This window comes from Scyliorhinus canicula, chromosome 3 (assembly GCF_902713615.1).
Source record: "Scyliorhinus canicula chromosome 3, sScyCan1.1, whole genome shotgun sequence".
Lineage (NCBI taxonomy): Eukaryota > Metazoa > Chordata > Chondrichthyes > Carcharhiniformes > Scyliorhinidae > Scyliorhinus > Scyliorhinus canicula.
The window spans coordinates 226,261,076-226,279,927 of NC_052148.1; the positions used below are offsets into that span (position 1 = coordinate 226,261,076).

General features: G+C 44.5%; 1 protein-coding gene across 8 annotated transcripts in view; it reads left to right on the forward strand.

Annotated features, from left to right (window-relative positions):
• Positions 1-3,213: 3,213 nt before the first annotated feature.
• Positions 3,214-18,852, forward strand: part of rapgef2 (Rap guanine nucleotide exchange factor (GEF) 2) — a 562,209-nt gene continuing 546,570 nt past the window's right edge. For 6 of the 8 annotated variants that reach the window (XM_038792316.1, XM_038792317.1, XM_038792320.1 and 3 more), the window contains exon 1: positions 3,841-3,909. In XM_038792316.1, coding sequence (XP_038648244.1) covers positions 3,841-3,909 — 69 coding nt within the window. Of the gene's footprint in view, positions 3,910-18,852 lie in introns of all 8 variants that reach the window. The other 2 variants (XM_038792314.1, XM_038792318.1) reach the window with 1 other exon arrangement.

Genomic DNA, 18,852 nt, shown 5'->3' on the forward strand with positions numbered 1-18,852 from the left:
GCCTCTCACCCCCTGGGCTTCCGGGTCTTCCGATGTACTAAGGATCGCCACCTCTGGACTCGGCACCACCCTCACTTTTAAGACCTCTGACATGACATCAGCAATCCCCTCAGCCTTGGACATGCCCAAAACATATGGACATGGATTGCAGGACCCCCTGCATACCGCCCCGCACTATCCTCCACCTCCTCAAAGAACCTGCTCATCTGGCAGAGGTGCCGTTAACAATGCCCCCAGACTACCGAGCCGGCTAGAACGGCAGAGGTGCCGTCAACAGTGCCCCCAGACAAACCGACTGTGTTTCAAGGAGATCAGTGCTAACTTTTCCAACCTATCCTCATAACTGAAGTCCCTTATTCTAGGTAATATCCTGGTAAACCTCTTCTGTATCATTTGGACACACACTTTGGACACTCTATGATCCACCTGACTGCCCATCTTTGGACATTCTAATGGCTTTACATGTTTCCTGAAGTGTAGTGCTTATAATTATTCAAAACACAATACCGAAGACCCAACAAATCATTTATAAATTTCTAGCAAGATCTCTCTGCTTTAATATTCAATCCCTCTATCTTAAACCCAACTAATCCATGTACTTTTTTGGCCACCATTTCAACTTGCTGCACTTTTAAGGATTTGTGCTCAAAAAACACCAGGATCTCTCTGCTCATCTACTCATTTCAATGTCTCTGCCTGTTTCATTGTTCTATGTCGTCCTGAAGCCAATAACTATCCTCATCATGCTCTACTACTTTGCCAAGTTTCAGATAATTTGCAAGCTTCATAATGCTGTTCCCTGAAACTGAGTTTTGACCTTTTTTGAAGATTGCAATGAGTAATTGACCTAAAGGTTACTCTTGCGGAAAGATTACTGCAAACCACTTTAGGGATGGGCAATAATGCTAGCTAGTGACGCTCACTTCCCATAAAAACCTTTAAAAAAATGCAAAATACATCCATCCACCACTCTCTGTTTCTTGAGACTGGGCCAGTTTTGTATCCAACTACCTCTTTCCCCTCAAATCCAAGGACTTCCATCTTCTTGATAAACTTTTGTGTGGTACTTTGTTGAATGCCTTTCAAAATGTCTATATATACATTTATGATGTTATCTTGATCAACCTTCTCTGCAAATTCAAAGGATTCAATCAAGTTAGTCAGACATGATTTATCTTTAACAAATCTGTGCTTGCTGTTCTTGATTCATCCATACTTTTCCAAATGAAAGTTCACTTTGTTCCTATTTTTTGTTTGCAATAACTTCCCCATCACTGATATTGGAGTGACTGGGCTGTAGTTTCTTGATTTGTCCTTCTTCCCTTTCTTGAATAGTGGCCCATCAGTTTGCTGACACTACTTCTGCATCCAATGAGGATTAGATAAAATAATTTTAAAACGTAACTCTGGAACTTAGCACAGGTAGTCAGTTAATGGGGGTCTTGTGAAGCATTGGGTAACATCCGAGTCAGTAGCTCTGGGTTCAAGTTCCCCTCTGGTCCATCAAGGCCATGGAAGGTGCATTAATAATGTCGCCAAACAAGTTAATTATCAACCTGAAAATGCTTCTAAATGTGCTTATGACAGGCATTTAGCTGCCCTCTGGAATGGCCAATCAGTTCAAGGAGCAATTAGGTTTGGGCAAGTAATGCTAGCCCATCCAGCGACCGCCATATCCCATGAAAGAATAAAGAAAAAAATAAGAGCAGGAGAGTCTCGTGGTCAGCCAGAAACTGCAAAAGGAAATGCTTTACTTCGTTAAGTATAAGCATGGCCCAATATATGGAAGTCCATGATCACCAACACCCACTTGGGGTCTGGTACCTGGAGAGAGTCAGTTGACAGCCGTGCTTTTTTAGCCGCCTAAGAATTACAAAATTCGGTATCACATTTTACTTATCGTGGCTCACTATTATGAAAACCTTTCTGTGGCTCTAGTTTGTAGAACGACTGAGGGCAGTAAAAATCTTCACAGTTTTGAGATTCTGTAAAAGTAGGAGCACATTAGGGTAGGAATTGATATAGACTTTTGAATGCAATATAATGTCACATAATGGGCCGGCTTTTATGGTCAGGAGTGAAGGAATAGCAACAGGCACTCTTCATGAATGCCATTCCTGGCAGCACGGTGGTGCAGTGGTTAGCACTGCTGCCTATGGCGCTGAGGACCCGGGTTCAATCCCGGCCCCAGGTCATTGTCTGTGTGGAGTTTGCACATTCTCCTCGTGTCTGCGTGGGTTTCACCACCGCAACCCAAAGATGTGTAGGTTAGGTGATTGGCAACGCTAAATTGCCCCTTAATTGGAATAAAATAATTGGGTACTCTAAACTTATAAAAGAAAAGAAAGTGCCATTCCCTCACAGTTGTCACACTTTGGATAGGATTTTGCACAGCACATACGGTAAATTTCATATGTACAGGTGTTCTGAAACCCCGCTGATGTTATTTGTGAGAATGTTCCAACATGAAACACTAATTTAACGTGGTGTTTTTTGGGGGATATTGGTGAGAAACGTCTGCAGAATCAGTGAGAACTCAAACCTGGGGAAAAGAGACAGAAAAACATTTTAAAATGTTGCATTTAACTTTAAAAAACTTTCAACAAAATTATTATCTCCTTTTCAATGTTTGGAACTTTATTTTTTTTTAAATCCCAACCATGCAACGGTCCTCTGTCCCCCATTAAAGCCGAATAGATTCAGTCCTGGAACGTATGGTTTCCAGTAACATCATCCTTAATGGATACTGCCACACCCAGTCTTCTTTATTCTTCTATCATTTCGGAATAATTTCACTTACAATTTGGCTTACTTACTTCGAAAATATGCAGTTTCAACGTTTTGTTAAAAAGTGTGCAAACCCCATTAACGAACAGAAAATGTTGAAATACACGGATCAGTTTAGATAAAAGGCAGGTTAACGCTTCAGATTATCAGAAACATTAATGAGTCTTTCCTCTTTTCGGCCGACCAACTGTTGCGCTTTGGATTTTAACTTTTTCATGGTTAGACAAAGTCACACTCTCGCACCTCGTGATGTTTCCTCTCATCTCTGTGGCATGTGTTGTATTTTTTTTTCCCTTTGCCCTCTGGCTGTTTGGGGAGGAGACAACAAATTAGATTTTTCTCTCTGGATGATCGGAATGAGGAGGCGGTAGAGAGTTTCTGGGTGAGTTCTTAAACCAGTTTAGTTCTGTCAGGAGTTTTTCACTCTCCTCCCCCCCCCCGGTCTCCAGGAGATTTTCAGTTTGTGATGAAACAAAGCGTCCAGTTCAGGTCGTTCGTATCCGATTGAAATTAAACAAAAAAACCCGAAATAATTTGACACCAGTGTTAGACGAGTGCTTTGTTAGTACTATTTAACACACAAAAAAAACATTTTTTTTTTTAGAAAGTACCCGATTTTTCCAGAATCTGTCGAGGACAAGACAGCGAAGCGAAGTTATTTTTCTTTGTTTTGTATTATATAAAAGTAAGAATTTGATGGATTATGAAGGATCCCAGGGAGCCAGATAGGGTTGGCTGCTGCTGTGGAGAGCCGGTGCTTTGTGCTGAGCGGGAGCGGCTGGCGCCGCGCGGACAGTGGCGGTTGCCAGGGCAGCGCCGGGTTGGCGTTCACATTCCAGAAGCCGAGAGAAGCTTCTGATCGCGGTGACGTCGCTGCGGCCGCTCGAGCTGCCCGAGGCTGGGCTCGGGCCTGAGCTGGGAGCGGGCGGAGTGCGGACAACCCCAGGCGCCTTCCCTTCGAGGATTGCCAAGGCGGCGGCAGCAGCGTCGCGGAGGGAGGCGAGAGCCGGCCCGAGGCTCCAGGCAGGCCCCCAGCGGGCGGCGGTCGGCACCATGGCGTCTTATGTGGATAACAGCTTCAGACAGGCGGTCATGAAGAACCCGGCCGAAAGGACGCAACAGGTAAATAAAGCCAAGTGTTGGTGCGTTAATAATGGGTCCCGTCTGATGGGCGCCGTCGGCCCATCGTGCCCGACTTTAACTGCTACCGGCAGGTGGGACTCTCTCCTCTTATAATGGATATTAAAAAGCATCAATCACTCTCCGGAAATATGATCCATATATTTTCAATTGCTTTCCCATTTTTCACACGTACTTCTTTGTGAGCTGAGATTTAAGCCAAGGAAATAGTTTCCTTGCCCCCGCCCCCCCCCCGGGTCTTTGTACGACGAGGAGAGATTCCAAACTGTCCACCTTTCGTAAATATTCCCCCCCATAGTTTTTCAGACCTATTCAGTTTCTACTGCCAGGAAATGCAGACTTAATTTACCATTTATGATGTTGAATTTTACTCATTGCCTCTGATTGCCAACGGCAGCTTTATGGAATTTAGGATTTTGGGTCCGGCATCGTAAAATAAATAAATACACCTGTGCTCCTTCGTGTCGTCGTTTCAACTAATAATGTGATTTTTAAATTTGCTTCAAACCGCGTCTTTGGGTACACACATTTACCTACCTTGTCCAGATTTTTTTTTTTACAAGGCAATTGAATCTTCAATGTATTTTTAAACATAGTATCGTACTGCTGGTTATTTGGTTTGCAATGGATGAGCAAGAATGCAGGATGAAATTGTGCTCTGATTTGTCAGGCAGTGTCGTCTTGTCTGATAACGAATGAATACTCATTTTCTATCAGCTCTCTCTTGGCCGTGGGAAGGCTTTTCATCAGTTCATATGTCTTCCCTACTTGTAACTATGATTGTTATTTAAGTTTCCCCATTTTATTTCACTTTTTCTGCTTTCCAATTACTTGAGAAAAGCTCTTCCTTTTATCCACCAAATGTTAGTTTATCCATAAATCTCTCAATGGTGCACTGATAGTAGGCTATTTGTCAGTGATGTTTTGCTGATTACCAACAATGGTGGTAGGACAGCTGATGGACAGCACGTGGAAAAAATATTTTAATAAGGAGATAATAGTCATCTATCATGCGATAAAGTGAAGTTAGAAAAATATTTACAGTAGCCTCAATCTTTTGTTTTGACTGTACAATATTAAATGCCTGTGAATCAGAATGTACAAGTAATTTATGATATAATAGTATCACTGACTAAAGATGATATGTTGTACCTGTCTGTACAGTAATAAAACTATTTTAAAAGATAATTTTACTGAAACTAACATCAAAACCATTTGTATATCTCATGAAACTTTGCATCCACCCACGCTTCCTGGCTTTTCATTATAAAATCTAATGTTTATAATAGAAACTGCCAATGTGAAATTGTTGCAGTGTAATTAGATCACTCTTCCCCACCCTAAGTGTTGTCTCTAAGCTGTGTGGCTGCAAGGAAACCCAAATGTTTCCATGCAGACTGTGCACAAGTTGACTCCTTTAAGTTATTCCGCATACATGGCCTTGCAAAAAATGGTTGTGCGTTAAACAAATTGCCAGAATACTGTAAAGAAAAAAAAAAAAGAGGATATGTCGCCTTCTACCAATGAGAGTGATTATCATTGTAGTGATTCAGTGAATTATAGAATCCCTACAGTGCAGAAGTTGGCTAGTGGGCCCATTGAGTCTGCATGACCCTCTGAAAGAGCACCCTATCTACACCCACTCTCCAACCCTAACCCCATAACTCCACCTAACATTTTGTACATTAAGGGACAATTTATAATGGACAATCTACCTAGCCTGCATGTCTTTGGACTGTGGGAGGAAACCAGAATACTTAGAGGAAACCCACGGGAAGAATGTGCTAACTTGACACCGAAGTGGGGATGTGTTGGACTGGGGTGAGCATAGTAAGAAGTCTTACAACACCGGGTTAAAGTCCAACAGGTTTGTTTCAAACACTAGCTTTCGGAGCACTGCTCCTTCCTCAGCTGAGGTTCACCTGAGGAAGGAGCAGTGCTTCGAAAGCTAATGTTTGAAACAAACCTTTTGGACTTTAACCTGGTGTTGTAAGACTTACTGTTGACACAGAAGGTCATCCAAGGTTGGAATTGAACCCAGGGTCCTGACACAGTAAGACAGCAGTGCTAGCCACTGTGTCACCGTGCCACCCTTCAGTTTTATATTTCTTTTTTTTTAAATTTAGAGTACCCAATTCATTTTTTCCAATTAAGAATCAATTTTTTTTATTTAAAAAAAAATATTTTTATTCTCCATTTTCCTCCAAAATTCACACCCCACCCCCAAACAGTTAACGGTAACAAATACAAAGTCAATCTCCTTAACAATAACAATGATCCCATCCTCCCACCACCCCAAATAACGGCCCACCTGCCAATGTATGCATCCAATAAAACAAACCCTCCCACGGTGGAAACAAAAAACAAAGGAGAAAAAGAGACCGCCCATGGTCACCATAGAATCCACCCACCCCCACTCAACGCCGTCCAACCTCTGAAAGAGTACCGTATACCCAAGAGTTGTAAACCCCTCCCCGCCCTCCTCTCCCCTCCAACTCCTCCCGCCCACTGCCTCATATAAAACTCCTCCCCCCCAACTTTCCACTCCGGCTAGACCCTGTTCTGCCAGGCTCCGATGGCCGCCGCCCCTCCCCCCACCTCACTCCCGTTAAACTGGCCAGCGCGAAGGCCCCCACCCGGGTCCCTTTCCCCCTTGCCCGGGTCCCTTTCCCCCTTGCCCGGCCCTAGGAAAGCCCAGAAATCCCCTTTTAGCACACACACCCCGCATATCCACCTACACCCCAAAGAGCCCTCACTTCGAGTGCAAGTACCATCACTTCCCTTGACCAAATATATACACCATTGGCTCCTTTAGCCCATACACCTGGAAGCAGTGAAACAAAAAAGAAGAAAATACAGTCCTGAGGTTACATCGGCACATGGCCATTTCTCAATTTCTCAGTTCTGCCACAGTCCTTCTGCCTTCGCAAACTCCTCCGCTGCTTCCGCCATTCCAAAATAAAAGTCCTTGAGCTTATAAGTCACCCTCAGCTTCGCTGGATATACAATACCGCACTGCACCTTGCTGATGTACAGTGCCCTCTTCACCCGGTTGAAAGCAGCCCGCCTCCTCGCCAGCTGCACCGTAAAGTCCTGGTATACACGTATACCAGCTCCAGCCCACTGCACCACCCGCTTCTGATTGGCCCAGCACAGGACCTTCTCCTTCACACAGTACCTACGGAAGCACAAAGTCACTACTCTTGGCGGCTCACCTGCCTTTGGTACAGGCCTCCCCGACCGATGAGCCTGATCCAGTTCACATTGGGAGGGATCCTCCCCCTGCCCATTAGCTTCGCCAGCATAGCGGCAAAAGGCAGCAAGGTGGCGCAGTGGGTTAGCACTGCGGCTGCACGGCGCCGAGGTCCCAGGTTCGATCCCGGCTCTGGTTCACTGTCCGTGTGGAGTTTGTACATTCTCCCCGTGTTTGCGTGGGTTTCGCCCCCACAAGCCAAAGATGCGCAGAGTAGGTGGATTGGCCACACTAAATTGCCCCTTAATTGGAAAAATGAATTGAGTACTCTAAATTTTTAAAAAAGAAAAAAAAAGCATAGCGGCAAAATACTCCGTCGGCCTCGGACCTTCAACTCCTTCGGGCAGCCCCACAATCCTCAAATTCTGTCGCCTGGACCTGTTTTCCAGGTCTTCCAATTTTCCTCGCAGATCCTTGTTCACCTACATCACTTTCCGCATCTCCTTCCCCATCGAGGTAAGTTGATCACCGTGCTGCGCCACCGTCTCCTCCACTACCTTCAGCGCCTCCCCTTGCGCCCGCACCTCTGCCACCACCGTCGTCACCGGGGAAATCGCCTCCTCCACCAGCACACTGAAAACCTCCCTCATCTCCTTCCTCATCGCCTCCAGGTGTTTTGTAAACTGCCTTTCGGATTCTGCAGTCATCACCTTGGTTATTTCTTCAGCCTTCAACAATGCGGCCTCCCCTGGTGCTCCAGCCTCCTTTTTCCCTGGTGACCCCGTGGCGACCTCTCCTCTCCCCAACGGGCCCTGAGCTGCTTTTTTAACGGCCGTTTTCTTACTGACCCGTGACATCGTCTTCTGCTGTGCCTCCTCTGCACCTTCTCCTTGCCTTTGACGCCTCCGTGGACCCTGGGACCGGGCTTAAAGCCCCGAAAATGCCCTTCCCGATCGGGAGCACTCCGTTGCGCGGCCGCCTCCTGCCCGCCCTCATCAGAAGTCCCCAGTTAAGGGGCAATTTAGCGTGTTCAATCCACTTACCTTGCACATCTTTGGGCTGTGGGGCGAAACCTACGCAAACACGGGGAGAATGTGCAAACTCCACACGGACAGAGCCGGGATCGAACCTGGGACCTCGGCGCCGTGAGACTGCAGTGCAACCACTGCGCCACCGTGGGCTGGTTTAGCACACTGGGCTAAATCGCTGGCATTTAAAGCAGACCAAGGCAGGCCAGCAGCACGGTTCAATTCCCGTACCAGCCTCCCCGAATAGGCGCCGGAATGTGGCGACTAGGGGCTTTTCACAGTAACTTCATTGAAGCCTACTCGTGACAATAAGCAATTTTCTTTCTTTCTTTCTTTCTTCTATTTTTTAGTTCCTCTGCCTGTACTTCAAACAAACTTCTTCAATGCTCCAATGGAATTCACTTCACTTCTGTGCTTCCTAAAAGATTGCATGTTTTCTTTTTTAATTTTGCATCTTACGAATCAAACTATTAAGGGCAGATTGTATAATCTCATAGTGGTCACTGAATTACATCTATTGCCTCTGATATAATTATCACCAATCCTCTAACTTTGCTTTGTTTGGCCTATTCTACATCTTGATTCCCTCTGTGCAGTGCCGCAGAAGATGACTAATAGTTTAAAATTGATTCAATACCATAGGAATATTTAAATAGCCTACCTTTTTACTAGTGCTTTGGTACCGTTTGAATCTTATTTCAGTTTGTAATCCAAAAGCCATCAGTGCTTCTGAAAAAAAGCACAGCTTACAAAAACAAATACAACATGCTTTTACAAAAGATTAATACTTCTAATCAATTTGGATGCCAGATATTCATCTGACCCCTTTAGTGCATGATTATATCAAATAATAAAAATTAAGATCCATACTGTCAGCCCATTATTTTTTGATTTGAAGAAATAATTTCAAATCAAGTAAATAATTCTGCATTTAGTATGAATGACTTTTGTATACTTGCTCTACAAACTGCTGAATAATGCTCTCTTCAAGATTGTTCACATTGTGAAAGATTGTTCCTGTTGTGAAATGTGACAAGTTACAAGGAATACATTGTAGACAACTTTAGTGAAATGTCAAGTTCATTATACTAAAAATGTACATGTTGGATACAAAATGTAATCTAATTGAGCTGAGACTAATTCAGCATATTAATGTCCCGAGCAGACACCTATGCCTTTTTATGATGCTGAAAATGTCCACCTTTTTTCTTGTTTTGATTGAAATAGTAAATTGTATTGTCTTTTGACATGGATTTTAACACCCGCTTAAGTGTCTGTTCCTCTTTCCGTTCTTGTTCTTTAGAGTTTTTAAAAGCCAGTTTTGTCTACTGGCATCATTTGAAGGACAAATGATTCCTGAAGATATATTCAAAACAGATAATATTGGTCATATTCCAAGACACATTTTATGTGAATTAGAATTTTGATGAAGCAAATTGGATTCTTCACTTCCCTTGTAATAATGACATTATCATGAGGAGCATTAGTACAATATTTGTAAATCAGAATATAAACATTAGAGATTGTCATTTAAAAAATAAATAAAAAAATTTGATGTTTTTAAATTAAAGAAAAAAAATTTAGAGTGCCCAATTCATTTTTCCAATTAAGGGGCAATTTAACGTGGCCAATCCACCTAGCCTGCGCATCTTTGGGTTGTGGGGCGAAACCCACACAAACACTGGGAGAATGTGCAAACTCCACACGGGCAGTGACCCAGAGCTAGGATTGAACCTGGGACCGATTGGACCGTGAGGCAGCAGGGCTAACCCACGGTGCCACCGTGCTGCCCAATGTTTTTAAATTGATGATAATCACTTATTGCCACAAGTAGGCTTCAATGAAGTTACTGTGAAAAGCCCCTAGTCGCCACATTTGAGCGTGTGTTAGGGGAGGCTGGTACGGGAATTGAACCTCCGCTGCTGGCATTGTTCTGCATTGCAAGCCAGCTATTTAGCCCACTGTGCTAAACTAGCCACTGATATATGTCTGACTATTTATATGTGATTTTAACTATGAGGTTGAGAGATGTAAAACATAATTTTTGAAAATCGGGTTCTGTTTCGTTCTGAGAAAGCTTTATTGCTTTTTTGATCACCGTTCTGAATTTAATCATTCAATTGGGTGGGTAATTATACTAAGTACAGCAAATAATTCTGACAATTGTATGTGTAGTTCATTGGATGGAAAGTAAATCCTGCTTGAGGAAACTTTTTCACTTATTTGTGTTTTGCTCAACTAGGCATTTGATCGCCCAGAAATTCATCGTGTTTAAAGGGCTTAAATCAACCAACATAAAATCTACTACAAAAAGTTTCAATTGACAGAGTGCACATTCTCTCCATGTAGGAATATATCCTATTTACATGAGTTGAGATCTTAGACATAGGTTGGAGAGAAGGAGCACTGGGAGTCTTGCATGTTTCTGGGTTGCTGCTGGAGTTTGACAAGGGAATATAGAATCATAGAATCTCTACGGTACAGAAGGAGGCCATTTGGCCCATTTAGTCTGCACCATCCCTTCAACTGAGCTCTCTACCAATGCCTACTCCCACCTATCCCTGGTAACCCCATCACCTAACCTGCACATCCCTGGACACATTAAGGGGCAATTTAGCATGGCCAATCCACCTAACGTGCACATCTTTGGACTGTGGGTGGAAACCGGAGCACCTGGAGTAAACCCACACGGACACTAGGAGAACGTACAAACGCCACACAGACAGTGACTCAAGGCCGGAATTGAACCCGAGTCCCTGGTGCTGTGAGGCAGCAGTGCTAACCACTGTGCCACCTTGCTATCCTTTGTTGCCTAGATGTATGGAACCTTTCATTGCCTGTGCAATTGGGAGAACTGTACCTATTGCCTTAGTGGACACAGAAGAATCCCAGCCACCATAAGAAGCAAAAGATTCTTTTAGTACATTGCGTTGTTTGGTCCATAATCCATGTTGCCCAGGAGTACTGTAATGTTCTTGATTTGGGTATTAGCTTATCTAGTCTGTCACAGTGGTTTGACTTGGTTGTGAATTTCTATCACTAAGCTTGCCACCACGGGACTACCTTGACTCAATCCCCTTCTTGAGGAGGATGACCACTAATTGATCTTTAGATAGCCAGCAATCAGAGGTTTAAGCAATTGTTAGGGGTATGAGTACCACCTCATGAGCAGCATAAATCACTGCAACACATATAATTGCAAAGCCACTGTTCTATCAAAGCATGGGCTCATTAAACCTCTTCATAAAGAACATCAACGACAACAGCTGCTTGCTTCTATATCACAATCTGACTTCCATTGGTTAGATGATATTTACCTGCAATGTGATGTTTTATAGATTCACTTTTAGATTGTTTTCATTATAGAAATATGACCATGCTACCCAAATAGTATTTGATTGTCAGTTCCACTGTTGGTTAAATAATTGCTTGCACAGACTTAATTAATTTTTACATTCATCCTACTGTAAAGTAGGTTTAATTTGTATTTTTTTTTGTGGGAAGGGAATACCATATGCAATCCTGATATATTTAGATAATTTTCCCTTAAGATGGTTATGCCAAACTACCTGTTCATGGTCATAAAATAAATTTAGAATGGTTTGTCTAGTGTTGGACGTTTGGAAGATATCTTTTAAGGGAGATTTTATGCCACCAGTGCAATTTAGACTTTTCTATTGCATTGCTGAAGCAAAGCTTGCCAACACTGCAGTAAGCTAACTGCCCCCAGTTTTCTATGGTCTGCAGACTTAAGCAATTCTTCATAGCTGATTGGGCAATTTTGGTCTTTATTAATGGGCAAGGAAGCCTAAAAGAGCATTACTTTCCAAACTTTTCCCAATGCGACCCCATTTCCAACCCAAATCCCAATTAAAACCCGAAAATTGCTGTGACCCCAGAGTCGAAGCGAAGAGAGGGGTGGAAGCTATCAGAGCAAGGGGGGGGGGGGGGGGGGGGGGGGATGCTGGGTGCTGTGAAGGCGGGGTGAGCAGAGATCTGTTAGAGTAGTAGGGGTGTGGATGAGCTGTCAGAGCGGGAGAGAGGCAACTAGAGAGCAATGGCTTTTTCCACGATTGTTTTGCAGGCACTGATGGATCCTCGGAGGAAATTCTCTTGATGTGTAGATCAAATTATGGATGGCAATAAAATTTGCATGTGCAGAACCAAAGGGCCATAGAGCCGCTTGTAGGAATTTCCTAAAAAAAAAGCCTCCGCTATATTACTGCATTGGGGCTTGTCACCCCAGTTTTTGTCCATGAGGTCACCACCATGGTTTTTGAACACTGTAGTAGAGGAAACAAAGTCTAACCTGACCATATTAAAAGGATTGATGCACTGACAGATAAGTGTCTGCTTTTGAGGACAGATGCATTGCATCATCTTTTAAAAAGCTTCAAATTAATTTGTAGTTTGCTAGCTTTTTTTCAGGGTTGTTGGGAGTGGAGAAGGTGTAAATTAAAGGAAAAACCTGATATGGAGGCACAAAACATTCTATGGACAAGTATTTGAGTGTATAGCAATTAACTCCACATGATGACTGACAAGGTACATGTGCAGGAAGGTTCACTTGTTTACTACTTCAGGGCACCCTCCCAGATAATAGCATTGTTCCTGATGATGGCACGTGGTAATCGGGCGCATTGCTGTGTACAATAGCTACAGAATCTGGAACAGATACACAATCAAATATTTTAAAGAATCTGAAAAGATGAAATTAACTGACAACACTAAATATTAGGTAGATGGTCTGACGTTGCTCGCGACAAAATGTGCCTACCAATCTGCTCCACACTTACTAGTTGCTCTCACACACTTAGAATCATAGAACCCTTACAGTGTATAAGGAGACCATTTGGCCCATTGAATCTGCACCAACCCTCTGAAAGAGCACTATTCCTGGGTCCACTCTCCTGCCCTATTACCGTTACCCACCTAAGCTACACCACTTTGGACACTTGGGCGATTTTATCATGGCAATCCACCTAACCTGCACATCCTTGTACTGAGTACGCGGAGGAAACCCACGCAGACACTGGGAGAAAGTGCAAACTCCACACCGACAGTCACCCAAGGCTGGAATTGAACCCAGGTCCCCGGTGCGATGAGGCAGCAATGCTAAGCACTTGTACAGCAACTCATGGATACCTATACCCCCCACCCCCCCGATTCAAAATCTATTGCACAGTGCAAATTTGCTAAGGTAACTAAAATCTCAATTGGTTATAAAACAACATAAATGGATAATGCATAGTCACTTATATTCAGATTTGTTTGAAAGTTGCACAGATGTCTGTTGATGTACAAATAAAATCTTTTAATTTTCAGCATTTCAAGATTACTTTAGTATTTGTACGCTAATAAAGAATATGTGAGAACGAACATCTCTGATGTACTCTGAACTGACTGCAAAATGATAGAAATGGTTTGAGTGGGTAGAAATTTGGTAGATGGGATGTAACGTGTTAAATTGAGAGGTGCCCACTTTGGCAGGAAGAATAGGAAAGCAGAATATTATTTAAATGGAGCAAGAGTACAAAATGCTGCAGTACAAATGGATCTAAGTGCCCTTATACATGAATCACAAAAAGGCAGCATACATACACAGCAAGTAATTTGAAAGGCAAAAGGAAAGTTGGCCTTTATTGCAAAGGGGTGGAGTATAAAAGCAGGGAAGTCTTTCCAGAACTGAACTAGGTGAGACCATACTTACAATACAGTGTACGGTTTTGGTCACCTTACTTAAGGAGGGATGTTCTTGCTTTGGAAGTGGTTCAGAGAATGTTCACTAGGCTGGTACTTGGGCTGAGAGGTTTGTCTTGTGAGGAGAGTTTTACGAGATTGGGCCTATACTCATTGGATCAAGAGGCAATTTTAGGGGATTTTCACAGTAACTTCACTGCAGTGTTAATGTAAGCCTACTTGTGACACTAATAAAGATTATTATGAAGCAAATACAATTCAGAAGGGGGTTAACAGCTGAGTGGATATACCCTACCATAGTGCAATCTGGAAAAATGGGGTTTAAAAATAAGGGATGCCCAATTTAAGACAGATGAGGAAGATTTTTTCTGAGGGTCTTTATCCTTTGGTATACTCTTCCCTGACAAGCAGTGGAGGCTGATTCATTGAATATATTCAAGGCTGAATTAGACAAATTTTTGATTGTCATGGATTATAAAGTGGCAGACAAGAAAATTGAGTCAAGACCACAATCATCAGCCATGAATTTATTGCATGGTAGAGCAAATGTGTGGGGCTGAATGGCCTATTGCTGCACCTAATCATGTTATTTTCAGCACGTTTGTCCTGTATCAACATTGAAAATCTTTTGTTACAAATGCGAAGGAGGAAGAGCATTTGGGTGTCATAACTACTCACTGAGTTGTTATCAGCCAGGCAAATTGAATCCTCTGTATCTCACCAAGACTTTAATTGCAGCATGTTTTTAAGAGTAGTAATTTTAACTTGGGGGAGGGGGATGCTCTGGTAATGCCACATATAGAATATTTTAGAGAAAATGCAGGAAAATCTCAGCAGGTCTGGCAGCATCTGTAGGGAGAGAAATAGCTAACGTTTCGAGTCCAGATGACCCATTTAAAAAAAATAAATAATTTTTATTGGAATTTTTACAAAATATAAACATCTCAACTCTATTAACAAAACAACCGCGGTAACACCCCAAGAACAATACCCACCCAACTTCAAAAGCAACTGCAAACAAAAGAAAAAACAAAAGAACACCCAACAACAAAAGGGAAAGAGATAACACCCGCCACATCCCACAAACCCATGTACACAGTTCTCCCTCCCACCGATCCAAACCCCCCCCCCCGGTTGCTGCCGCTGCCGGCCTATTTCCCTACCGTTCCGCCAGGAAGTCCAGGAAAGGCTGCCACCGCCTAAAGAACCCTTGTACTGATCCCCTCAGGGCGAATGTCACCGTCTCCAATTTAATGAACCCTGCCATATCATTGATCCAGGCCTCCACGATTGGGGGCCTCGCATCCTTCCATTGGAGTAAGATCCTCCGCCGGGCTACTAGGGACGCAAAGGCCAGAACACCGGCCTCTTTCGCCTCCTGCACTCCCGGCTCCACTGCAACCCCAAAAATTGCGAGTCCCCAGCCTGGCTTGACCCTGGATCCCACCACCCTCGACACCATCCTTGCTACCCCCTTCCAAAACTCCCCCAGCGCTGGGCACGCCCAAAACATATGGGCGTGGTTCACTGGGCTCCCCGAGCACCTAGAACACCTGTCCTCGCCCCCGAAAAACCTACTCGTCCCAGTCATGTGGGCCCTATGCAGCACCTTGAACTGTATGAGGCTAAGCCTCGCACAGGAAGAGGAGGTATTCACTCTCTGCAGGGCATCCGCCCACGTCCCCTCCTCAATCTCCTCACCCAGCTCCTCTTCCCATTTACCCTTCAGTTCCTCCACCGAGGCCTCGTCTACCTCCTGCATCACCCGGTATATGTCCGAAATCCTCCCTCCTCCAACCCACACCCCCGAGAGCAACCGATCCCGCACCCCTTGTGGGGGCAGCAAGGGGAACCCCTCCACCTGCTGCCTGGCAAACGCCCTCACCTGCATGTACCTAAACATGTTCCCCGGGGGGGAGCCCAAACTTCCCCTCGAACCTCCCCTCCACAAACAGGTCCCTCAACCTCCTAACCCCTGCCCTGTGCCAGCCCAGAAATCCGCCATCAATGCTCCCTGGGACAAACCGATGGTTCCCCCCGTATCGGGGCATCCATCGACCCCCTCCCCCCACTTCTCCCCTATGCTGTCTCCATTGCCCCCAAATTTTGAGGGTAGCCGCCACCACCGGGCTCGTGGTATACCTCGTTGGAGGGAGCGGCAACGGCGCCGTTACCAGCGCCTCCAGGCTCGTGCCCACACATGACGCCGCCTCCATCCTCTTCCATGCTGCCCCTTCCTCGTCCATTACCCACTTACGCACCATCGCTGCGTTGGCAGCCCAATAGTACCCACAGAGGTTGGGCAACGCCAGCCCCCCCCCCCCTGCCCTGTTCCAGGAACACTCTTCTCACCTTCGGAGTCCCATGCGCCCACACAAATCCCGTGATACTCCTGTTGACCCTCCTAAAAAAGGCCTTCGGGATAAGGATGGGGAGGCACTGGAACAGGAACAAAAACCTCGGGAGCACCGTCATCTTAACGGACTGCACCCTCCCTGCCAGTGACAGCGGTAACATATCCCACCTCTTAAACTCCTCCTCCATCTGCTCCACCAACCTTGTGAGGTTGAGCTTGTGCAGGGCCCCCCAGCTCCCAGCCACCTGGACCTCATGGTATCTGAAGCTCTTCCCTGCCTGCTTCAGTGGGAGCCTACCAATCCCCTCCTCTTGATCCCCCGGATGCACCACAAACAACTCACTCTTGCCCAGGTTCCACTTATACCCAGAGAAACCCCCGAATTCACTAAGAATCCTCATCACCTCCGGTATCCCTCCCACCGGGTCCACCACATACAGCAACAGGTCGTCCGCATACAGTGACACTCGATGCTCCACCCCACCCCGCACCAGGCCCCTCCAGTTCCCTGACTCCCTCAATGCCATGGCCAGGGGCTCAATCACCAACGCGAAGAGCAAGGGGGACAGGGGGCACCCCGTCTCGTCCCCGGTACAGCCGAAAGTACTCCGACCTCCTCCTATTTGTGGCTACACACGCCATCGGGGCCTCCCTAGAGCAGCCTCACCCACCGGATAAACCCCTCCCCAAACCCAAACCTCTCCAACACCTCCCACAAATACTCCCACTCAACCCTATCAAAGGCGTTCTCCGCATCCAATGCCACCACTATCTCCGCCTCCCCTTCCATGGCCGGCATCATAATGACATTGAGGAGCCTTTGCACGTTCGTATTCAACTGCCTTCCCTTCACAAACCCCGTCTGGTCCTCATGAATGACCCCGGGCATGCAATCCTCTATTCTAGTTGCCAGGATCTTTGCCAGCAGCTTAGCGTCGGAGTTTGTCCAGATGACCCATTGTCACCTGGACTTGAAATGTTAGCTCTGCTGCCAGACCTCCTGATGTTTTCCAGCATTTTCTCTTTGGTTTCAGATTCCAGCATCTGCAGTAATTTGCTTTTATACTACAGTTTATCAACTGTCCCACCCCTTACCCAAACCAACACTAATATATCTCGCATGGACACCAAGAAGAGTGGATTAGTACCTGTTGACCCAATTACTTTTGAAAACAAGCTGGATAGATATATGTTGAGATATTAAAATTTTAAGCAGCTGTGTCATTAGCTTGGGAATATTTGATAATACTGACTGGATGCAAACACTGCAAAATGGATTTGTTCCCATCATAGAAATCATGGCTGAAAAGTAAAAAGGTAAAGATATTTTCCAGAGTTGTGCAATAACTGCATATTTCAGAAAGAGCAGAATCTGTTTTCCAAATGTTCTGCTTTCATGCAATCCTTCATTGTGTCCAGAAAATAGCTTTGCCACAGTCTATGTTTACCGTGCACCTTTGTTACTAGAGCAATTGTGTTCAGCTCTGCAAGGTTAACTGTCTCTCCATTAGATAAAGGATGTTCATATAGATTTAAATATAGCTTGCACGGTGGAATAAAAGAACAGGTATGCATCAGCAGGTATTATAAGCATTATAATTGCATGGTAATGGAAGTAAATGGATATTCTTTTGAAACGTAACCAGTTCAGACCCACGCATTGTCGTGTCAGTCCACTTAACCGTATTCATAGAGTGTACTGGACCGTTGGTAGAGGAAAAATGAAATATGGACACCAAAGTCGATGTGTTATGATTTTTTGTTTTTCTTTATTGAAAGATTTAATTTTTTGTGAAGATAAGCTGTCAAAATTGTAAAATATGTTATATTGAAATGTATGTCAATTTAACAGTTTAGTCGTACTGTAAAAATGAAGGTTTACTGTTTTCAGAAATTTAACTGAAAGGTACAAGACATCGATCAGTATAGAACAAAATAGTTTGCAAATCCAAATAGACTTGATTTTAATATTGAAGGGGCAGCATGGTGGTGCAATGGTTAGCACTGCAGCTTCATGGCGCCGAGGTCCCAGGTTCGATCCCGGCTCTGGGCCACTGTCTGTGTGGAGTTTCCACATTCTCCCTGTGTTGCGTGGGTTTCGCCCCCACAACCCAAAGATGTACAAGCTAGGTGGATTGGCCACGCTAAATTGCCACTTAATTGGAAAAAATGAATTGGGTACTCTAAATTTTAAAAAAAATGTCAATATTCAATGGTAAAAGCTGGAAGATTTAATTACAAAAGTTAAAATCCTATAACATGCAAGTTAATGACGAGATCATCTGGAATTTTATACATACGACGCATTGAAGTTGAAAAAGTGCTGATATGCAAAGACAGAAACTTGCTGAGGCAACAATGTACATATGTTTCAGCTAAAGATTTCCTTTAGGACATTAATGATCACCAGACCTCAGCAGGAGTGAGCTTTCTTCTGAACTTTCAACTGCACAGATTCTGTACGCTTCTCTCTCTCTCTCTCTTCTCTTCCCCCCCCCCCCCCCCCCCCCCCCGACGAACTCTGCACCCTGACGGTTCTGCAAAGAAGTACCATGTATTCTGCTGAACACATGGAATATGTTTTTATTGTAGGCCTAGAAAATGTAAAATTCAACTCATTATTTGGCTGTGCTGCTGAGGTTTAACAC